Genomic DNA, 24,716 nt, shown 5'->3' with positions numbered 1-24,716 from the left:
AGTACTACGGAATTTTTAAAGATGGATAGACTTGGGCCCATTCGCGGGAAATTGAAATCACGAAACTCTCCATGTAAACGAAAATATCAGCCTTATACGAGGGTAATCTATATATTGGCACCTTTAATAGCTTTTAAATTGCAGTCATAGGTTGTCAAAGTCACAAGTTCTGTAATACTAATGATGTAGCATATATATGCTATTTGGACTACAATGCTATTTGTGATGTGACATATGGTCATAAGTCATTACTTATATTATATAAGCTAAACAAAAATACATAAGAGACTACAGGGATTCCTGTATCCTGTTGTTGGTGATCGCAATACTGGTCCGGTGTATCCGAGCACGTAAGACTTATGAGGTATCGGGATCGTTCGCCCTGATTACATGTTCGCCCTAGGTTCGTTCGCACTGAGTTAGTTCGCCCTGATAGTCCGTTCGCCCTGGGTTCGTTCGCCCTATATTCATTTATGGTATGTATATGTTACATCAATGAAGGAAATATAATTATATATATATTAAAATTTATGTATATCTATTAAAAGTTAAATACAGAATATTTGCCAAATTTATATTAATTAAATAAAATTCTTGGCTGCATTGTTACTATGTAAGATGCTATGATGCTAGGGTTAGTACTTCGCTTTTGTAGGCAATAAAAAGACGTTGTGTTGCTTTCAATTCTATAATTCAGATCCCATACAAGTTTGCGTTACAATAACGTTACGTCAACAATAGTAACGTTGGGTACGTTTGAACAAGGTCGTGAATCTTTGACACTCCGGGCGCCGAAAGTGAAATAGAAATAGAAATGAAATGAAAATTTGACTAAATTGAAGACATAAATCATAATTCATCACTTAACTTTAAAGTCTATGTATCATAAAAGAAAGAATTAATCACTTTGAATTTGAACAGTCTATTTTGATCATAATTTGAAAAGTTATTTTGTCCACTCGTGAATCTTTTGTACGGCATCTGACTTCGCCTGACGGAACATCTTGGGTCGTGTAACATCCTCCGGTTCAGATTCAATACAGTTCACTTCGATTGGGTATAATTTCGAGATTGGGCGGTTGGTGGTTCCGTTTTTAGTGCGAAGTTTTACAGTTCTGATAAGATTATCCTCTCCTTTTACGTGTTCTTCGACAACGGCGAGTTTCCATGAATTTCTTAAAGTTTCGTCATGTATTTGAACAACATCACCAATAGCTATCGATTGTTCGTTATTTCCTACACTTCTGTGATGTTCCCGTAATGAGGTCAAATACTCATATTTCCATCGCTGTTGAAAGTGGTTCATAGAAACCACCAAACCACAGAGCTTTCTTTGTAATAAATTTCCACTTTGTTCCTGTAGAGCTTAGACTTTCGCGCACTGAATTTGAGTTTGTAAGATGTTTGATTTCTCGACTGGCAGCTTCAAAAGTTAGTGCATTGTCAGATATTAGTAACTTCGGTAAGGATCTCCTGCTTGCGAATCTTCTGAAGGCTAACATAAATGTAGGTTCTGATAAGTTATTCACAAGTTCTAAATGAACAGCTCTCGTCGACGCACATGTAAACAAACATAAGTATACCTTTGATTTTGTATCATCTGTATTTCGCACATACATAGGACCAGCAAAGTCTACGCCTGTAACAGTAAACGGTATATCCTCGTGTAACCTCTCTTTGGGCAGTGGCGGTGGATCAGGTTGTTGGTAAGCACGCCCTGTTACTTTCCGACAGTTAACGCATTTTCTAAGAATAACTTTGACTCGTTGACGAATTCGAGGTATCCAGTATACTTGTCGCAAGTGTGTTACGGTAGAGTTGACGCCTTCATGTAAATGATTGATATGAGCATCCATAATAATGAGTGAAGTGAGTCTATGTAACGGAGGTAACAAGTATGGATGTTTAGCTGATTCCTCCAAAGGTGCATGTTGAATTCTCCCGCGGCAACGAAGTGCATTTTCTTCATCAAAGTACAAGTTCAATTGTCTTACAATAGACGGCTTAACTGTCACAGATTTGTTGAAATAATTAAACACTTCATGATATTCTGATTTCTGAACCGTTTGTATCCATGTCAATGTAGCATGCTGTATTTCATTAACGGTTAATTCCGACAATGTTCTATCACTCCGTGCTAACTTACAGTTTTGTATAAATCTCATCACATAGGCTGTAACACGTATTAATGTCTTCAAACTGCTATAACGTTCGATATCCATAATCTTATGTATGCCAAATTCTTGACGTTTCTGAGATGCGAGTAAGACGTGCTGATTTTCTGAGGTTTCATTAGTGGGAATCTCCATTATATTCTCGTTTTTAAACAATTTCGTTTCCACTCCATGTTGGCCATTGTGTTTTGTCTGTTATCCACTCGGGTCCATGAAACCATAATCTGTTGTTTATGAATTTCGTTCCTGTTATGCCTCTAGTTAATAAATCTGCAGGATTTGCATCTGTCGGACAATAACGCCATTTTTGATTTTCATTTGACTCCTTAATTTCCTTGACTCTGTTTGCGACAAACTTTTTGAGTGGTTTTGTTGATTGAAATCATTTCTCCATGGCAGTTTTGCGGTATAGCGATTATCTTGGTAAGTTATGCATTTTGTTTCGTATTCATCATTGAAGTCTTTCATGGTGGTTGTTTCTAATTCGTCTGCTTTGACACCAATAGATTGTAAATCCCAAAACTTTTCCAGGCTGCGTTCCTCTTGCTGATGTTGAATCAGTACATTAAACATTCCTGTTGATGATTGTTCTCCTGTAAAAGTATGCATCGGTCCTGACAACAAGTATCCCAAACGGGATTTTACGGCCGTTGGCCCATCTCCTCTGATCACGTGATCCTGCACAATACTCCAATAGTAGTCCGCTCCAATTAAAAGAGAAAGTTCAAATTTCCTATCCTCTGTGACTGGGTTAGCTAATCGTAATCCTTTGAGATATGGCAGTTTTGAAGCGATGACATTTGTAACATTACTGAGGGGTGCGGCAATGCGCGGTACTATCAGTACATCCATAGGAATAAATCCACCAGTTTCAATTTCTAAAGTAATCTGAGCCTTATCCATGTGTCTCACGTTCTGGTTGGTGTTTCCAAAAGTTGATAAACTAATTGTAGAATTTCCACAAGGTTTAAGTTGTAATTGTGCTGCTAAATCTTCTGAAATAAATGATTTCTGAGACCCTTCATCTAGTAAAATGTTAGACATCGCGCTCCGATCCTCGAACCATACAGGTGCTACTGCTGTCTTAAGAAGTATCTCGGTATGTGCCTGTGCTTGTGGTGTTGACGTGTAAAACGTTGACATAGGGTTACTTTCTTCTCCATTAACATTTACTGTATTGACGGCGGCGGCATCAGCGGGAGGTACAGGTGCTTGAGTTTCCTGATTACATAGAGCAGTGTGATGTCTCTTGTCACATTTACGACATTTATATCGTGATCTACATTCTGATATCTTATGTTTACCAAAACAGTTGAAACAAAGTTGTTTTTTCTTGACTATTTCGTAACGACTGGCATTATCTTTAATCTCTGAGCAATCAACAGCTGAATGGGATTTGTTGCAAAATATGCATGGCCTGGGTTTATTCGATTCAGTGTTGTTCCTGGAGTTTGTGTGTACTCTATTGACTTGTCTATAATTTCCTTTCATTGTAGCCTTTGTTACAAACGATGCGGTAGGGGTTAAATTATCTGTGTTCATAGCGTGGCCAGCTTGTTGAGCGCGCAGCTCCTTACCTATAGCCTTCCGTAGTAAGTCTATGGTCCATGTACTTGTATCATGCTCTCTTGTCAATGTAGTTCTCAATTCCGGTGGTAGTTTTCTAAAGATGATGGGTGTAAGTACTGTTCCAAAATTTGTTTGGCACTGTCCTAGCGATTCTAGGCCTCTAATACTAGTTTCAACTTTGTCATAGAATGTTCTGAGACTGTTTAATGACATTGTGGGGTTTGGCAAATCGACTAGTTTTTGCATATGTGCATCAATAATGATTCCTTGTTGACCATATCGCGCTTGTAGTAATGAAATTGCTTGCTCATAGTTTGCGTGTGTAAGTGACAATCCCGATATGCAACTTTCCGCTTCTCCGTGAAGCTGGGCCTTCAAGTACTGTGAAAGTACTTTTATTCGTGGGGTACTAATTTTCGTGGTTTTCGTGGATGACTTTATCCACGAATTTAAGTGTCCAACGAAATAAAACAACCATTGTCCAAATCAAGTCATGCAAAGATCCCCATCGGTAGGTTTGACTATTGATATGATCTAGAGAAATATTGAATAACGCCAAATCTGAGAATACTTTAATAGCAGTCACAGAACTACAACCGTATGCAGGATTATACCCATTTAATCTTTAATAACCTAAACTGTACAACTGTTGATCTTTTTATTCTCATAAAAGATATTTTTGATCGACGAAAGTCAGATTTCCGGTATTGATATGACAGTATGATAAAGTGTTCATTTTATATCCTCATAGTTCTCGTACATATGGGAAATAATAATTTCATGCTGGGTTTGATTTTGATAAGAATTATTTGACAATTCAAGGTACGTTTAAAACATTTGTTTATGTTACTGTTTTCTTTACATGACATATTTATGGCCTAATTAACACCTTTGATGGTCTTTAATCTGTTGATCCCTTTATCATGGGTTAATTAGTGTTATCACTATGATTTACACGGGTCAATGTTTACTTTGCAATTTCCTTCAATCAAGACTATTTGTAACCTTCGTTTCTAAAGGCTTTAGTTTTTCAATTATTTTTTATTAGAAAACTAAAATCCACGAATTTAAAAACCCACGAACATGTTAATATTGATCAAACCACGAAAATTGATACCCACGAATTAAAGTACTTTCACAGTATGTGAAACGTTGTACGTTTGTCAATGATGGGTTTGTATGGACAGTAGTTTCGTACGATTCCCAGAAAGTTTGCCATAGAAGTAAATCTCCCGAAAAAGTCGGCAAATCTAGTTTTGGAAGTTTGTGATAGAACTTATAAGTTTCATTTAATGGCGGATCTCTGTTGATCTCATATTCTCCTTGTGAGTTTGCACTTGCTGATGTTTGCATGTGCTGATTTGTATTATGATTGAAATTATTTGAAGATGAATGCGTTGTACTAGTATTTTGTACGATACTTGAGGTAAATTGACTCACCGAGTCCTGGGGTGTACTTGATCTCAACTCCAAATCACATTCTTTGTAGCGGCGAATATTAATGTCTATATGCTGATTAAATTCGTCTGCATCCAAAATTTCCTGTTCCACACTTTCTGCATCCAAGGAATCCAATATTTCAGCGTCTAGTTTCTGCAAAAGTTCATGTTTCCGTTCAAGGTTTTCAATGGCACTATGAATGTCCCGTCGGGTGATATCTCTTTCGTTGATTTTCTCGTCAGTTTTGTGAATCTGTCTGGTTACGGCGCTTCTGTGGCCTCCTCTCACTGCTTTCAGCTTATCCTGGTCACGGCACCAATATGTAAGATGCTATGATGCTAGGGTTAGTACTTCGCTTTTGTAGGCAATAAAAAGACGTTGTGTTGCTTTCAATTCTATAATTCAGATCCCATACAAGTTTGCGTTACAATAACGTTACGTCAACAATAGTAACGTTGGGTACGTTTGAACAAGGTCGTGAATCTTTGACAGTTACACTTTATTTTATAATTACTTTTAATTACTGTTGATTGAATTTTGATTGCCGATAAGGTGTCATTTGAAACCTTTGATATCACTGATTGTTACATAAATTGTCTTGTTTTATGTCAAATACTTTGTAGTCTTTGAATTCACAGAAACTTATCCTCGTAGCAGCAAGACAACAACTTAGTCTTCAGTTGTTTTACATTTAAAAATACAATGCAGTGCTGAAATTCACAGAAACTTATATTTCCTAGTAACGTACATACAGATTCAAACTTAGTCCTAAATACCTTGAAGTCACAATATCTTGTAGTCCTGAAATGTACTGAAACTGATAACCTAGTATAGCAGCTAGCTTTAGACAAGTTAACATGAAACATCGTAAATAATCGGCGAAATTGTAGACTGACTTCAACACATTCAATTATATACACACAACGCAACACTATACTAAAAAATAAAATCAGGGCAAACGGACTCGGGGCAAACAGGTATTAGGGCGAACAGAAAGTAGGGCGAACCAGAATCAGGGCGGACGGACCCGGATTCGACTTATGACCACTACTTCATTCAACTGATAAAATCAATAATTGGATAATTTGTGTGATATTAATTCATACAGTAATATGGGGACGAAGTGCCCAATATAAACAGTAGAAAATTCAATAAAACAAAAAAAATTCGGGAAAATTTTCCCGGTATTTTTATTGTACTAATGAACTCACAATCGTTCAATTTTTTTTGTCGCGTTTTTGAATTTCCGGATCTGCGCAGAAATCTACCTCCGTTTCCGGTCTTGGTTGCATGAGACTTTGAATAAAATATATATTTATCAGTCTAAGAAAGGAACTCAGTACTAATTCATTTTTAAAAAATGTTTGGTATAAAAAAAAAAAAAAACGTTACCTGATGACAGCGTTTCTTTGTTTACATTGAATATGACGTCACAACTAAAATCCCTAACAACAAAACCAAATTCGGAAATGTTTCGGTATTTCCGTTTCTCTTTTTAACATGTTTGATTTATAAAAAAAAAATCATACAGACTTCGTCCCCATGCACAGGTTATGCCTGCTTCATATTTTATTAATGTCCCAATTAAAAGAAAATTTGAAATTTGGAAAGAGGAGGAAAATCCAGAAAAGTTTATATCACCATTAGGAAAAATGTATCAACAAACAGAAGACATGAGAGATACAGAATTGGTTGATATATATAAACAAGATAGAACCACAGTATGAATACCAAGGTCTAGTATCAGTCATTAGAGCCCCCGACTACTGGTGTAACATCATGAACATACATTTGTAGGCAGCTCAAAATCCAGAACAACAGCCCAAATAGAGGAAGGAAAACGAATTATTTCTGAACAACTGAAATCTCAAACACCAAACACAGCAGTCGCTTTTACAGATGGGTCATGTTTGGGAACACCAGGCCCCTGCGGTGCAGGAGCTATAATTTACATCAATAATCAAGAAGAAAAATTAAAAAGACCTGTCTCTTATAAAGGATCAATCTTCCTAGCTGAACTTATAGCAATAAAAATTGTACTGGATCACATAGAATCTTTTTCAAAAACACAAATAGATACTTTAACTATATTTTCGGACAGTCAAACCGCATTAGGTATCTTAACTCTTAATTGGAAAAGTGACAGCTATCATCAAACCATTAATGAAATCAATTCATCCCTTGTTAATCGCGACCGCGACTTTGCGACAATACGTCTCTCACCTGGCTGTAAACATTTGAAAAAGATATTATTTTTCTTTTTGAATTTATATTTTTGTCAGTGAAGTAGCCGGCACTTGAAGCCACCGCAAACGGCGGATTTCCGCCGGCTGCCGGCTTCAATGGAAAACCCTGGAGGTATGAACATGATGAATGCCCTTTACTGTCAGTTGTCAAATGGTCATTTTCGGGTTTCATTAGCATCAAATAGGTTCAAATTTTTGCTGTAAATGTGACATGGTAAAAAAAATTTGTTGTGCTTCATGGGAGGTCTCAATTAATATCATTTCTGTTCGAGTAAAAATTTAACGTGATTCGTCAAAATCATTTGATTTTTTATCTTTTAAAATAAAGTGTACATTTATCATGTATATCATCATGCATTAAAAGTTGCTGTTATCGCCATTTGGCTACCCTTATTCATCAATAAGGCAGTTACACGCTTCACCACAAGTCCTATAACATTGCCCTGTTAAATCCCTTTCGAAATTGTAAAATTCTTCTCTACATGCAAACAGAATCCAACTAGAATTTAAAAAAAATTGAACTTAAAAAATGTGGAGTCAAAAGTTGAAGGTTTTTTGTATATTATTAATTAATTATTTTAGGCACTAAGAAAAGAAGTGAACAGAGTATATGACCAGATTTATGCTATTGTGTATGGACATTGTATTGGTGATGCTATTGGACTTCTTACAGAAAATTTAACTAAAGAAGAAGCTAAAAAGGTTTTATACTATAACAACATTTCCTTTGCTATTTTAGATTATTGGTTTAAATAAAAGAAGTGACTGTGACACAGAGGTATTGTTTTTCAAATGGTTAATGGTCCCATACTTTCTTACAATGATATGTACCCTTTATTCATTTACTCAAATGTTAAAACTTTTGAGCATATATTACATGCAATACCATGGAAAATAAATTATAATAATTTGGAATAAAAGACCATGTTTATTGTTAGCTATGTGTTGAGAAGAACAAAAAAAAAAGGATATTTTTTGTATAGGATAAGGAGACAACAAACAAACAATGCTGAAAAAAATCCAAGGTTAACTTACTATTTTACAAACGTCATACAATATGTCATGCTTTAAATTGCAGTAAGTCAAGAAGCAAAGATAGATTTAACATAATAACCAAATTATGCTTCTCATTTTATAAGATGTCAGCAACAACAAAAAATCTGTCTTGATTTGATAATAAGTATTCAAAGAGAAACAGGATTTTATCATATACTTGAAAATGTAAGGTAAGACAAATGGACACAACTACTAAATTGTATTACTTATATATATTTAATATGTTTTTAAATATGTAATTTCAGAAGTATAAAGAAGTTCACAACAAGTTAGAATATGTCCACAAGAAAATATTACCAGATGTACATAGGAGGAAGTGGACTATTGGAGATTGGACAGAAGAGTCAGACCATATGTTACTTATCTTACAGTCCATTCTAAGTAAAAATGGAGAGGTACATGTATATAACACTGTTTATCTTGTTTATTAATACAATTTTATGATACATTCAGTTGCTTATTTGACCATGTCACCCATTAGGCCAAATAAAAATATATGTGTGGTTCCAGTAACCCTACCGTCCCTACTTTTTCGGCTTAAAAATAGCCTACCCTAAAGATTTTGATGTCATTTTTCATTAAGTACTGTTAAAGTCAGAATGTTGCTCCCATAGACTTAATGTAAAAAAAAAACATAAAATTTTTAAAAAATCCCTACCTACCTACCCTAACTTTTGTCAGATGTAACTGGAACCACACATACTTTTTTATTTGGCCTGATTAAGCTATTATGTATAAAGTATAATTTATGTTTACTTTCAGTAAGATCACTTAATGGTCATTGGTACCACTTTAAACTGGTATATAACTTGATCTCACTTTAACCATTCAAATTTGGTGATTTCAGAGAAAAGATATAAAATTTGAAAAAAAACATTGAATTATTTCTCTCAAAAAATTTTTCTCAAATTTAAAAAATGCACAATTTTTCAGTTTGTTTTGTTTAAGAGAGCCTACTATGTATAAATAGAAAGGAAATAACTCATATTTTGAAGAGGGTGATCAGAAATATTTTGGTAGAAATAGTTAGAAGTACCATGATAACAACAACTGATATGCTTGTGTAAACTTTTAATGCAGATATCTGCATAAAAATGTAAAAGATGGACTTATGTAAATTATTGTCAGTTGAGAAACTTTGAATTCATATATTTCTATATTGTTATTCATAGTGGGTGAACAGAAGATGTTATTTTTCTATTAATGCATTCAATTATATACTAATCTTAATGTTTGAATAGGTTGACCCATTAGATTTCTCAAGAAAATTGATGGAATGGAACGAGAAAGGATTTCCTGAACTAAATGATGTGTGTGGTCTAGGAACCTGTCCACAAGTTAAATCTGTGATATCACATCCACAGTTTTCTGAAGAACCAAAAAAGGTATATCAAAATGATAAACACCAAAAAATGTGTTTTGTACCAGAGGAGTCCAATATTAAAAATGTATGTGTAAGAGTATATACCATATAAAAGAATGGGATTCATGATACTATCAAAATTATAAATTGTCCCAGTTTTAGAGTTTCAAGGGTTTTCTATGATACCTACCAATAAAAAGGCTTACACCAATCTATGGTACAATATACAGTTTTTAGTGAATGAGTATTAGTGCTCTAGCTAGAAATCAAAAGGGGCAGGGTGCCAGTGGAGGGCAGGGCACTTTTTATGATAAGAAAAGGCACGTCTCATTTTTTTGTCTACGTTTCTGTGTGTATCACGAGTGTACGAATCTCTTTTTTTTTTTTTTACTGTATATGTTGTTTTTTTTTAAATAAAGATGCTTTTCAACTATAGTCTTTATTTCATTGTTTGTGTAGTTATGAATGAAATAGTACACCTTCATCAACATATTATGTTTTTACAGTTTAACTTCACTCTACCCATTATCAAAGAAAATGTGGGGTTTTATTTTATCTATATAGGATTTTTTTTTTTTTTTATCTTTATTCAATTCTTCAACATATAATATCTAGGATTTATAGCTTTTAATACATCATATGATCTGAAACTGAGAGCCTTACTAATTTAACAATGTTTAGAACATGGATTGCTAAAAGTATAATTATCAAGTAGAAATTGCAATATATATTTTTATACGACCGCAAAATTTGAAAAAATTTTCGTCGTATATTGCTATCACGTTGGCGTCGGCGTTGTCGTCGTCCGGCGTCCGAATACTTTTAGTTTTCGCACTCTAACTTTAGTAAAAGTGAATGGAAATCTATGAAATTTTAACACAAGGTTTATGACCACAAAAGGAAGGTTGGTATTGATTTTGGGAGTTTTGGTCCCAACATTTTAGGAATTAGGGGCCAAAAAGGGCCCAAATAAGCATTTTCTTGGTTTTCGCACTATAACTTTAGTTAAAGTTAATAGAAATCTATGAAATTTTGACACAAGGTTTATGACCACAAAAGAACGGTTGGGATTGATTTTGGGAGTTTAGGTTTCAACAGTTTAGGAATTAGGGGCCAAAAAAGGGCCCAAATAAGCATTATTCTTGGTTTTCGCACAATAACTTTAGTTTAAGTAAATAGAAATCAATGAAATTTAAACACAATGTTAATGACTACAAAAGGAAGGTTGGTATTGATTTTGGGAGTTTAGGTCCCAACAGTTTAGGAATTAGGGGCCAAAAAGGGACCCAAATAAGCATTTTTCTTGGTTTTCGCACCATAACGTTAGTATAAGTAAATAGAAATCTATGAAATTTAAACACAAGGTTTATGACCATAAAAGGAAGGTTGGTATTGATTTTGGGAGTTTTGGTCCCAACAGAATAAGGGGCCCAAAGGGTCCAAAATTAAACTTTGTTTGATTTCATCAAAATTGAATAATTGGGGTTCTTTGATATGCCGAATCTAACTGTCATGACTGTGTATGTAGATTCTTAACTTTTGGTCCCGTTTTCAAATTGGTCTACATTAAGGTCCAAAGGGTCCAAAATTAAACTTAGTTTGATTTTGACAAAAAATGAATCAGTTAGGTTCTTTGATATGCTGAATCTAAAAATGTACTTAGATTCTTGATTATTGGCCCAGTTTTCAAGTTGGTCCAAATCGGGGTCCAAAATTAAACTTTGTTTGATTTCATCAAAAATTGAATAAATGGGGTTCTTTGATATACCAAATCTAACTGTGTATGTAGATTCTTCATTTTTGGTCCTGTTTTCAAATTGGTCTACACTAAAGTCCAAAGGGTCCAAATTTAAACTTAGTCTGATTTCAACAAAAATTGAAATCTTGGGGTTCTTTGATATGCTGAATCCAAAAATGTACTTAGATTTTTTATTATGGGCCCAGTTTTCAAGTTGGTCCAAATCAGGATCTAAAATTATTATATTAAGTGTTGTGCAATAGCAAGTCTTTTCAATTGCACAGTATTGCGCAATGGCAAGAAATATCTAATTGCACAATATTGTGAAATAGCAAATTTTTTTTTAATTAGAGTTATCTTTCTTTGTCCAGAATAGTAAGCAAGAAATATCTAATTGCAAAATATTGTGCAATAGCAAGATTTTTTTTTAATTGGAGTTATCTTTCTTTGTCCAGAATCAACTTAAATCTTTGTTATATACAATATACAATGTATATTCACTTTTTACTACCAACTGATAAATTATAATAAATAACATTCAGTGATAACAAGCAGTTTTTTTTACATCTTAATATTTTATGATGTATTTAAATGAGTAGTTATTGTTGCAAACTCCATTAGAAATTTTAATTGAGATTAGTTTTGGAATAAGGGAAAGGGGGATGTGATTAAAAAAATTGGGTTCAATTTTTCTCATTTGAAATTTCATAAATAAAAAAGAAAATTTCTTCAAACATTTTAATGCCCCACCTACGATAGTAGAGGGGCATTATGTTTTCTGGTCTGTGCGTCCGTCCGTCTGTCCGTTCGTCCGTCCGTTCGTCCGTCCGTCTGTCCCGCTTCAGGTTAAAGTTTTTGGTCAAGGTAGTTTTTGATGAAGTTTAAGTCAAACTTAGTACACATGTCCCCTATGATATGATCTTTCTAATTTTAATGCCAAATTAGAGTTTTTACCCCAATTTCACGGTCCACTGAACATGGAAAATGATAGTGCGAGTGGGGCATTCGTGTACTGAGGACACATTCTTGTTTTGAGAGGATTAATATTCAACAGCATAGTGAATTGCTCTAAGAGAAAACAAAAATTTTAAGTTCATTAGAACACATTCATTCTGTGTCAGAAACCTATGCTGTGTCAACTATTTAATCACAATCCAAATTTAGAGCTGAATCCAGCTTGAATGTTGTGTCCATACTTGCCCCAACCGTTCAGGGTTCAACCTCTGCGGTCGTATAAAGCTACGCCCTGCGGAGCATCTGGTTTAATATGTTCAAAGACAGTTAATATCTTTAAGGTAACATTATTATGTTATTATATATTCAATTGGTTATTTATTCCTTTTTTTGATACTAGATAATATTTTTAGAGCACAAATTTTTAATAAGCTAAAACAGGGGAAGTAACTCCAAAATCAATTTCCACCACTTTGGGTTAATTAAAAACTGTGCTGTTCGCTAACAAGTTGAGATGGAAGGCATTTCTGTAAAGGCATAGTTTTATTTTGATGACTTAAATTCAATTCTAAAGTCGTGAAAGTCTTCATTTATATACGCTTTTCCATTGTGACTTGGAGATCGAAAATGCCGATCCAAGCTAAACACACTCGCTGACACATTCATCAGAAGTATGACAAAAAGATACATTGTCCTAATTAAATTACCTAGTTATTAACACCTTTGAAGTCTTTATCATTGTAATTGATTGTAATGACATGATTAACCTGGGGGCAATCACACAGGTGTCATATATGTAATTAACTTGGAGATCAGAAATCGATGAAACAAAATTTTACCAAAACGGCAAAAGATAATGTTACGCTCTGGCCCTTGGTCTTATTTATAAACTTAAACGTGTATTTTTCATCGTGGTTAATTTGTGACCCCCGTTTCACACTTCTCCATGCAGATGTCCCCGAGTACGCCTCGTATGGTATTTTTGTGAGAAGAGTGGTTTACCTGTACTTAAACCTATCTAATGATTCTATTTAATCGATGTGTCATCTTCATTTGACGATGCATTTGCCCAAATTTGTCTCAGTTTATCGTTACTTTCACTTATCGGCCCCATTCCTTATGTTTTGTTTTTCTTGTGTACTACGTCATATTTGTGGGCGGGGCCAAAGTATAAATAGCTAGGTTTGCGTGCACCGAGTAGGATTTTCACCTCAATGCAGAATGATCGCAGCTCTTTTAAACTTGCAATAGAAATTATATTGCACCAAGCACATTATATATAAAACTAATGCAGAACATGACGCAAAATCACTTAAGATTTATGGTGACTTGAAAAACACCAGTATCACTCAGATTGCAATTCTACCTTGACAGGTAAGTTTGTATTTAGCCTATAAAATACTTATTTAGCCTTGAGAATTGAAAGGTCAGTTTATCCCATTCATACAATAGAAGTTTACCTATGAGGGTCAGAATGGGGTTTACAGAATAGTGAATACATGTAATAGCAACAAATAAATAGAGAATAGAGAAAATGAACAACAAAATAAAGAATAGAGAATAATTCAATGCATGCAAAAGTCTAAGGAATAACTGTGCAAAATATAAAGGTAACTTAGGTAACGGTAATGCAATACTGATATTATATAATGATCAATGTACAGAATTGATAAATAATCTTGTAACAGAAAGACTAAATAGTAAAATCATTTTCATGAGAATTTTACAGAATGAGAGTTATTTTTAAGGCTACTAAAAGAAAAAAGCCGTAAAAATTTAAAGAATACAGATATTAAAAAAACCCATGCAGGTCCTCATGTCATTTACATTGTCAAAATATAGGACACATCTAGTCAAACTGGTTTTAAACTAGACATCTAGTCAAACTGGTTTGATATAACTGACTGTTTCTTGCCCTATATGTCTATTTCACAGTGACCTTATGTGTTTGTGCTAAGAGTACATTGCACTGTCATATTTATTGATTTTCTGTTGGGACATGACCTACATTGTTAACATGCAAAACAGTGGCTTGAGATTTCAACTGATATTAGTATAATAAATTAATATTTTGAATTTTATATCCTGGTTGGTGATGATTTTTTTTGGGACCAAGATGTTTTCTTCATTCTTGTTCACATTATATATGATTATTTTAACCTTCAATGCACGTTTAAAGATAGAAAAAATTTCAGCTCTCATTTAAAATATTTTTCAACTAAATAATAATCTGTCAGATTTGGTGTAAACAAAAAACAAGACTGTGTAATAGATAATCTGCAAGCATAGTCTATTTCTATAAAGTCAAGCAGATAGTTTTTTTTTTTATATCTAAAAAAAAACTACCATGTAAAGAAAAATAACCCCAAAAATTCAACAACAATTAAATCAAGATGCACAAAGTTTTAAGTATTGGTCAGAATATAGGGTTCTTTTGTACTTTAACAATATCACAATAACAATAAAGTGACCTAAATTTTGGACAAGGTAAATGGCATGAAGCCAAATTTATCAACTTCTATTGTATGAATGGGATAAACTGACCTTTCAATTCTCAAGGCTAGATAAGTATTTTATAGGCTAAATACAAACTTATCTGTCAAGGTAGAATTGTAATCTGAGTGATACCGGGGTTACTCAAGTCACCATAATCAAAGATTGGTAATTGTTTATATTTATAAAACTTTGTAAAGAGAATTTAATCCTTTGTTCGGAGAATATAATAAAACCTGCGTCTGCCGTATTGCACGTAGCGTACTCGGTGTTTACATTTTGGCTAGCACAAAGCACATTTGCTCGGTGCTGCACCAAGTGGAATTACTTGGTGAAAAGTATTTTTAATTAATAGAAAGCTTCTAGATTATTTTAATATTAGTCTTTTATTATCCTTATAAATTATGAGGTTAAAAATATATAACCTGCACCAAGCAGTATCTGAAATTATTTGCTCGGTGTGCACCAAGTAAAATTCTTGCACCGACTAAAATTCTTGCACCGACTAGATTTCTTTGCACCGAGTGCAATAGGAATTATATAATAGCAGTTAAGAATAAAATGTGTCTTTATATATTAATATAACTCTATTTCATGTGTTTTATGAACTACTGTATCTGTTGTGAATTACTTATGCTGAATTGATAATAATATTTAATACAACTTATGAACTCCATTATGGTTTTTATTATTACTTCCTTCACCAGAGGCCCACAAAAATAATTACGGGTGTACATCCTGACAGAAAACCCCGGAACGTTACAATAATTTTGGAAAAAGACGTCAGGGCAGAAGGGCGAGGATGAAGGCACCCAGGGCGCGGCGCCCTTCTATTTTGGGCTAGCGAGACCACTGGGGACTTATTTATTGTTTTGCTTTGTCATTATATTGACCATTGTAAATTGAATAAAGATGTAAAAGTTGGTATATTCATGTACTACTATTATTATAATAATGGTTTTATTGTGTCATCTCAGAAAAATCTCTAACATGTCTAAGACAAGACTTAGGCATGCCGTGTGCTGCAACATCAGCGCTTTGAACAGTGTGTTAGTTTTGTGTCAGTTGAAGGGGAACCTCTTGTGGTAGATCAGTGATATTTGGTATACAGTCAATTTGGCATTGGCACATCACATTTTAATGGCGATCCTGCCTCCACAGCAGTGGTCTATTGATTCTGAAACTTATGATTAGTTTACATGTTTAAAACTTGTGATAAGGTAATATAAGCACTAAGTAATGTATGCTGATAGATATTTGGTATACATCCTATCTTAAGGTTCATGTGGACCCTATGGCTAAAATGGCGGTATTTTCACCTCAAAATTTAATCTGAGTACAGGCAAACCTGTGCATTTTGAGAATTTTTAAGGCATAGCATGCCCTAGATAAATAGAATTCAAATGCATTGTATGATTTAGAAAATTCATAACTTAACTGAATTTTACCGTACACTTTTTTTCGTCCCGGCAGAAGATGATAAAATTAACAAACAGTTGAGTTTACCTTGATATGGTCCACTCAGGTACACAGTTTAAATATTTAAATAACCAATTATTGTCAGGTATCTATTGTCCATCTCATATCCATGTCAAACAAAACAGCTCACTTCAATAATTACCTGTGGGGAAGTTCTCAAACCTGTTTCCCAACTTAGTTTATTTTGGCACCTTCTGGAGGAATGAAAAAAAGTGCACGGCAAAATCCTGGTAAGTTTTTATTTTTCTAAAACACAAAACATATTTGAAATTTATTTATCTAGGGCATGCTATGCCTGAAAATTTTTACAGATGCACAGGTTTGTCTGTACTCAGAGTAAATTTTGAGGTGAAAATACGGCCATTTTAGCCATAGGGTCCACATGAACCTTAAACAGCCTTATACCAGATTTTGATAAATCATTTTAAAGAAATTAATTCTTTTAAACATAAATATCATATAACACTATTTGCTTCTTTTTCAATTAAAGGCTGCTGAAATAGTATGGCGAGATTCCAGGAATAAGTCTGCCACAAATGCTGCTGTAGCCCGTACCTCTGTACTAGGATTTCATCATTATAATAACTTTGGTCAGGTTATCAAACATACCCTAGATATATGTAATACTACACACTCAGATCCAAGGTAAGTTTTACTTTCAATTAATTTTATTTTGTTATTGCATCAAACTATTAAAAAAAAATACAGTTTTACGATTCTCTGTCACTACTGGGAATCTGTTTATTCCGATAATCAAGACTTTTAGTAATTTTGTTCGCTCTAAAGCATAAAAGTACCACACATATGACACATTTGAAAATGACTAGATATACATATGGTATAATGTTCTCATCAATATATTTTTATGTCCCATTTATGGGCGTTATATTTTCTGATCTGTACATCCGTTCATTTGTCTGTCCGTCTATCCTACTTCAGGTAGTTTTTGATGAAGTTGAGGTTCTATCAACTTGATCTTAGTACACATGTTCCTTATCATATGATCTTTCTAATTTTAATGCCAAATTAGTGTTTTGGCCCCAATTTCACGGTCCACTGAACATAGAAAATGATAATGTGATTAGGGCATCCGTGTACTATGGACACATTCTTGTTTTCTATCAAATGCAAAAGTGTTTGTTAGATTATGATAAAATAAATGTAGTGAAGGTTTGATTTATTAATTGTTTAAATGTGATTGTATTGCATTTTTTGGTGAAAATTATCCTTTTTATACATGTTCCCTTTGATTTGACAAAGTTGCTTTGTAAATAGATTGAAATAAAGATTACCTATTTGTAATGAACTATGACAGTGTAAGGAAAATCTATAGCCATTTAATATCCAGTACATATTTCAGGTGCCATGCTTCCTGTGTTGCAGTGACTACTGTTATGTCATTATTACTTCAAAGAAATGAACGTCATATAAAGAAAGATGGGAGCTACAATTTAACAGGAGTAACCGAGGAAGCTTTCAGATATGCCTCACCACTACTTCCATCATATGACCAGGTAAATAGACGTGTGTAGTGAGTGATGATGATTTTATACAGGGATTGTTGGATATATGTTGATCTATGTTTCTATGATTTTATGACCAGAATCTAAGATGAGAACGTAACAAAGGGTTGTAATTGGTGGTATTTGCTGTAATCAGTGGTCACACTGGCATCTCATAATTAAAGTTCTCAGTTATTTTTTAATTCAGGAATTAGGAAATGAAAACAATTCTTTATTTATTTAATCTGTTTTCATGAGTATTTTTATTTACTACAATTCTAGGTAAAAGAACTAAAAAAGTACATGTTTTGTGAGACATTAAAAGCCCTCGAGTTAGATGAGCAATGCAAGTCCAATTACACCTATAAAACTTTAGGAGCAGCTATGTGGGGACTCAGACAGAAAGATTTCAGACAGGCTATACAGGATATTGTAATGGAGGTATGTATCTGGCTAATTATATATTGATTGGGAGAGAAGAGCTCAACACATTTATAAATTGTCTGACAAGTACATCTTTTCAATAATCAGAATAAAAGATACTTGTCTTGAGGGGAGACATATTGTATAACCTTCGATTCAGTGGTAGAATCTATAATTTAATACCTGTTTAAATTCTCCCTAGCCCTGCTCGTCCGAATTTAAAGTATTTAATCTCTAAATTCAATAGGCTATAAACAAAACAAACACAGATATAGGATTAGTTGCTCGCAGTGACATATCATTTTCTCTTGCGATACAATATTTTATTTTACTTTCTTCTACATATTTCTTCGATTCAAACCACTGACATATAAATCCATGACATATTACATTGTTTCTCATTCACATCTTTTCTTTTTCCTCGGTTAATACCTCCAACGCCTGTACATATGTAATAAACATAGCAGCAACTGTCAATTTACAGTCAGGATCCTACTTCGTCAAAATTATCTCCCCATTACGCCAGTTCATTTTCACAATCGTAAAAATGGAAGCCATTGTAGCGATGACACGCTACCAATTTTGCTCTTGGAAACCGATAAATTTATCCACATTGCACCAATACGATCCTTATATGTCAGTTATATTTTAAAAGACAAATGTATCAACTAGTTAATGATCTTGTCTGCATTGATTCAACTTAAAACTATTGTCTGATCGGTTGTTAGGTGGAATTTTCGAAAAATCATAAACATTTAAAAAAAATCTAATTAAATATTTCGTGGAAGGGCAGACTAGATTTTTTTAGTGGTTGAAGACTATAAACCCTAGTTATCACACACAAAAAATTAGAATTTTTCGAAGATATGCATTTTCATCATCCAACTTGTAAGACTGTCGTCAAGTACTTTCAGTAAAAAAATAGCTATTCGAACACACCTTCCCTGTTTGTGTGACTCATTAGATAGGTATTTCACTTGACCCATATATTTCATCTTTTAGTACTGTTACTTTTTTGTGTTATAAAGTCAACCTGTAGCTTTAATTTATAAAAATGATAGAATCTGAAGCGAGACGATGTATGAAATATTCTTACTTTGAACCATATCAAGACAAAATACTCAACTCAAACACGCCCTAACATAAAAAGGTGCACTCGATTTTCTCTTTTCGATACAATTGTTACCTATTTTTTGGAATTTTTTCTTCAGTCACATAATGGAAGGGCAGACACGAAAATTACTGAACTAATAGATTGATATCTTTTCCGTCCGTGGTAATTTTTTCAAAAAAATCGGAGGTTATGCATTTTTGTCATCCAACTTGAAAGATACCCATGTCGTCGACTTGATATCTAATTGTTCTGCTTAACTATGTACTAGATAAATTGAAAACTTATGCAAATGGTGTTTTTGAAATAAAACACCTCGTAATTGAGAAGAAAATTGCAGTTTTGTATGTTTCTATTAACTTTTTAAAAATTTGTCACTATAGTAAACAATACAGTAAACATTTATCGCCTTCTCTAATAGAGAGCTTCGATTCTTTTGTTCTATTTCAACCTGGTTTCCGACTGTTTACCAATGTGACCAACTTCAATTCGACGCAACTGCGAGCACCTTCGATAATATTACATTTAAATGCCAAACTTTATATAGTACCATTAAATCCCACCCATAGAAACCGCCAAAACTTTCCTCGTGCATTATACACCGATATCAAACTCTATAAATAGTACATACTGTTGCAGAACTAGTTATACTAGTTCCCATCTATAAATAATTACCACTAATAGCAAACGGGAAAACACCAATTTCAAACGAAATAAAATATATTATAAAACTATAAAGTATAGCACATCTGAAAAAGTGAATTTACATATATATATAATGATTGATTTACAAAGCTTCAAATTACTTTTTCCAATATGAGCTCTAAAAATATTTACCATGGGAATGAATGTTGCCATGCAATTTATGCTTTTGCACTGTTTATATATTTGGATAAGTTGATGAAAATTAGTCTATTCTTTAACATTTTATGATTAATCTTCAGGGAGGAGATGCTGATGCAAATGCTGCTGTAGCTGGGGCTCTGTTAGGATGTAAACTTGGTATACAAGCCATCCCTAGGACATGGATAGATCAATTGGGTAACAGATTGTGGCTGGATAATTTGTTGGATAGGTAAAGAGATTGTCCTGTTGAGTTGCAATTTAGCAAATGGATCATTTTGTTGTTTCACATGTATTTAAATACTATTTATTTTCACATGCATTTAGATACTATTTATATTCAGCATATGTTGACATGCAGCTTGGTTTATTTTTGTCGAGCCTGCAACTTTTGTTGCAGAAAGCTCGACATAGGGATAGTGATCCGGCTACGGCGGCGGCGGCGGTGTTAGCTCACTTCTTAAAAGCTATATATTTTAGAAGGTGGAAGACCTGGATGCTTCATATTTTGTATATAGATGCCTCATGTTACAAAGTTTCTGTCAGTCACATGTCCAATGTCCTTGACCTCATTTTCATGGTTCAGTGACCACTTGAAAAAAAAGTTCAGAATTTTTGTAACGTTGAATTCTCTCTTATTATAAGTAATAGGATAACTATATTTGGTATGTGCGTACCTTGCAAGGTCCTCATGCCCGTCAGACAGTTTTCACTTGACCTTGACCTCATTTCATGGATCAGCTGTGAACAAGGTTAAGTTTTGGTGGTCAAGTCCATATCTCAGATACTATAAGCAATAGGGCTAGTATATTTGGTGTATGGAAGGACTGGAAGGTGTACATGTCCAACTGGCAGGTGTCATCTGACCTTGACCTCATTTTCATGGTTCAGTGGTTATAGTTAAGTTTTTGTGTTTTGGTCTGTTTTTCTCATACTTTATGCAATAGGTCTACTATATTTGTTGTATGGAATGATTGTAAGGTGTACATGTCTAGCAGGCAGATGTCATCTGACCTTGACCTCATTTTCATGGTTCAGTGGTCAAAGTTAAGTTTTTAAGTTTTGATCTTTTTATCTAATATTATATGCCAAAGGTCAACTATATTTGGTGTATGAAAATATATTATGATCTATATGTCAGTCCCGCAGGTTTTATTTGACCATGACCTCAATTGCACGGTTCATTGGACAGTGTTAATATTCAACAGCATAGTGAATTGCTCAAAGGCAAAAAAAAACTTTTAAGTTCATTAGACCACATTCATTCTGTGTCAGAAACCTATGCTGTGTCAACTATTTAATTTTAGATTTAAAAAGTTTGAAGAAGAAATCTTAAATTGATTTGTAAAATCTTGACATTTGTTTTGTGTAAAAAAAAACCATGTAATGTCAAAAATTTGATCACAATCCAAATTCAGAGCTGTATCACGCTTAAATGTTTTGTCCATACTTGCCCCAGTTGTTCAGGGTTCGACCTCTGCGGTCATATAAAGCTGCGCCCTGCGGAGCACCTGGTTGAGTTTTGGTCTTTTTATCTAATACTATATGCCATAGGTCATCTATATTTGGTGTATGGAAATATTTTATGATCTTTATGTCAGTCGCGCAGGTTTTATTTGACCGTAACCTCATTTTCACAGTTCATTGCACAGTGTTAAGTTTTTGTGTTTTGGTCTATTTTTCTTAAACTATAAGTAATAGGTCAACTATATTTGTTGTATGGAAGCATTGTTAGCTGTACATGTCTGCCTGGCATGGTTCATCTGACCTTGACCTCATTTTCATGGTTCATTGGTCTTTGTTTAACTATCTTGTTTAATGTTAAGTTTGTGACAGTTGTAATAACGCTTTATACTTAGGACTATCAACATAATATCAATGATTAGTAAAGAAGGCGAGACATTTCAGTGTGTGCACTCTTGTTCTTAAACTATAAGTAATGTGTCAACTATATATGTTGTATAGAAGCATTGTTAGCTGTACCTGTCTGCCTGGCATGGTTCATCTGACCTGGACCTCTTTTTCAAGGTTCATTGGTCTTTGTTTAGTTATCTTGGTTAATGTTAAGTTTATATGACAGTTGTAATAAAGCTTAGCTTTATATTTAGGACTATCAACATAATATCAATGATTATATATAGAAGGCGAGACATTTCAGCGTGTGCACTCTTGTTTAAAACAAGTATTAATTGATTTCTTAAAATCACATGACAAGAGGAAATTCTTATACTACATGACACATTGTATGGTAAGGGTTGCACAAAAAGTTCATAATGGACTATTGTATTGAATTTGATATTGAAAAGATTTGTCTCACAATATGCATGAAATATTAGCCATTGAACATTAAGCAAACAACAATCAATCTTGTTATGAGATGTTACAAAATATGAAATTGTTTTAGAGCATAAGGGTGGAATGCTACAATCTTGAAATGTTGATGACTAATCAAGTGGGCTTAAACCACTGTTTCTCGAAATAAATTAAACCATTTGATAAGGAAAAATTTTGAAAGTCACTTTGATGTATAATTAAGGTATTACTTCTTGAACCAAATGGAGTTGGTCAGCACAATGCCTCCAACCTTGGTCATTTCAAATTCTGGCTATTCTTGCTAACAGCTAATCCAAATAACTATGATGAAAATTTGTATTTATTAAATGCTTGTCTGCATATTAAAATGTGCTGTTAATATTTCTGATTTATTTTTGCAGGTATTTTGATATATTGGAAGGAAGACGTACAACAAAAGAGACAACTTTATGACATATCATAATATTAGTATAACTCTTATTGAAACCAGGAAGTATTAAAACTTAGTATTATATAGGACAAAACATTTATTTATAGATAAGTTAACTTGAATGTTGTGTACAGTACACAGCCTTTACCACCAATGTTCATTCAGAAAATTCTTGTTATTTTTTTATTTTAATGCAAATATTGAAACAGGGTGAAATTGCATTCATTTAAAATTTCTTCTTGCATTTTTCTTTTCCAGTATGGAAATTGCATTAATTAGTCTCACATAATTGTTGGTTTTTGAAAATACAGATATTTTTGCATACATTAAATCACGATTTTACATGAAGGTTAAGATATGTCTGCTATTAAGTATGTACAGTGTGTGAAACCTTTTTTTCTTGGAACTCGTCAAATTGGCGAGCAGATTTTCATTTCAACTCGCCAAATTGAAATCCCACTTACCAGCTTGGGGAGAGTGTCTAAAATTTCTAACTCAACATCTTATTCAGACATTGATGTATGTATAAAACATTTTTTGACATAGCTCCAAAGTTGGTAGTGTTACCGAAATTAATGCATTTTTCAATATTTATGCTATGAGAAAAACTAATATTGTTCTGCTATTTACACTGTAAAGATTATTTTGCTGACCTTTTCCTTCCTTTCATGTTATTCAAAAGCTTGATAAATATACAAATGCATAAGATTATTTTTGTTTACTTTTCATTTCAAAACAGAATTGATAATTAACATATTTTTTTCCATTGATGCTGATCATTTAAATATTCATTATATAAGACTTAAGTTTTTATTTACAGTTTATAAGAAATTTACTCTTGCTTCAATCTTCAAAACATAATTTACATTGCCAAAAAGAAAGTGTAAGTAAATTTGTCTATAGATCTATAAAACACAGTTTGATTGGTTTAAGTTTTCATACAACTGTCATCTAGCCAATCAGAACACATGTAACATATGTATCATCTGGGTCCCTGTTTAAACAAGTGAAGGATAACAGTATAGAATTTGCTGGAAAAATGTTTTTGTTATGATCTTTTTGATGGCTTGATTCAAATTCGCCACAGAACAGCTAGTTATATTGAACCTGAACTCGCCAAATACGATTCTTACTCGCATTTGGCGAGGGGAGGTTTCACACACTGTATGTGTATGAATGTTAAAACATTTTTTGCAAACTGCTGTTATATAAAAATTATATTAGGTAAAATGTATGTACTGTACCCGTGTTTTATACACATGACTAACAAAAAACTTTTAAAATTCTGTTTTTAATATGTGAAAGAGTTATAATCATGACAATAGTTCTTAAGTTTTTAGTTATTTTTTATTATTAAAAGTTTGGCAATTATATTGATGTATATTGTAGTTGATTAAGTGCAATATGTTCTAGTTTTAGCTGGTTATTTTTTTTGGTGATCAGCATTTCATATATGTGTCATTTGATGATTACTGTGGATTCGTTTATTTTTGTGGAAACCAATTTTTGTAGATTAAGAAAAACTTACATGTTCATGGCTATTTGAATTCATGGTTTTGTCAAAGTCGGAGCACAGGTCTAT

At 33.3% G+C, this 24,716-nt stretch overlaps 1 protein-coding gene across 1 annotated transcript; it reads left to right on the top strand.

Moving 5' to 3' along the window:
• The first annotated feature begins 13 nt into the window (after positions 1 to 13).
• LOC139512571 (ADP-ribosyl-[dinitrogen reductase] glycohydrolase-like) lies at positions 14 to 23,252 on the top strand. Its single transcript, XM_071300295.1, has 9 exons — positions 14 to 102; positions 8,012 to 8,131; positions 8,731 to 8,880; positions 9,727 to 9,870; positions 17,003 to 17,157; positions 17,873 to 18,026; positions 18,297 to 18,455; positions 20,493 to 20,623; positions 23,106 to 23,252. The coding sequence occupies exons 1-9, from the start codon at positions 22 to 24 to the stop codon at positions 23,155 to 23,157; spliced, it is 1,146 nt and encodes a 381-aa protein (XP_071156396.1). The 5' UTR covers positions 14 to 21; the 3' UTR covers positions 23,158 to 23,252.
• The last annotated feature ends 1,464 nt before the right edge of the window (positions 23,253 to 24,716 follow it).

This window comes from Mytilus edulis, chromosome 1 (assembly GCF_963676685.1).
Source record: "Mytilus edulis chromosome 1, xbMytEdul2.2, whole genome shotgun sequence".
NCBI classification, from domain to species: domain Eukaryota; kingdom Metazoa; phylum Mollusca; class Bivalvia; order Mytilida; family Mytilidae; genus Mytilus; species Mytilus edulis.
This window is presented reverse-complemented; position numbering and strand designations above follow the sequence as displayed.

Excerpts from the sequence above, each read along its gene's own strand:
- LOC139512571 (XM_071300295.1), top strand. The coding sequence starts at position 22 with ATGGATAGACTTGGGCCCATTCGCGGGAAATTGAAATCACGAAACTCT. Across the intron at positions 8,881-9,726 it reads TTCTAAGTAAAAATGGAGAG|GTTGACCCATTAGATTTCTC; the intron begins GTACATGTATAT and ends ATGTTTGAATAG. Across the intron at positions 17,158-17,872 it reads ACTACACACTCAGATCCAAG|GTGCCATGCTTCCTGTGTTG; the intron begins GTAAGTTTTACT and ends TACATATTTCAG.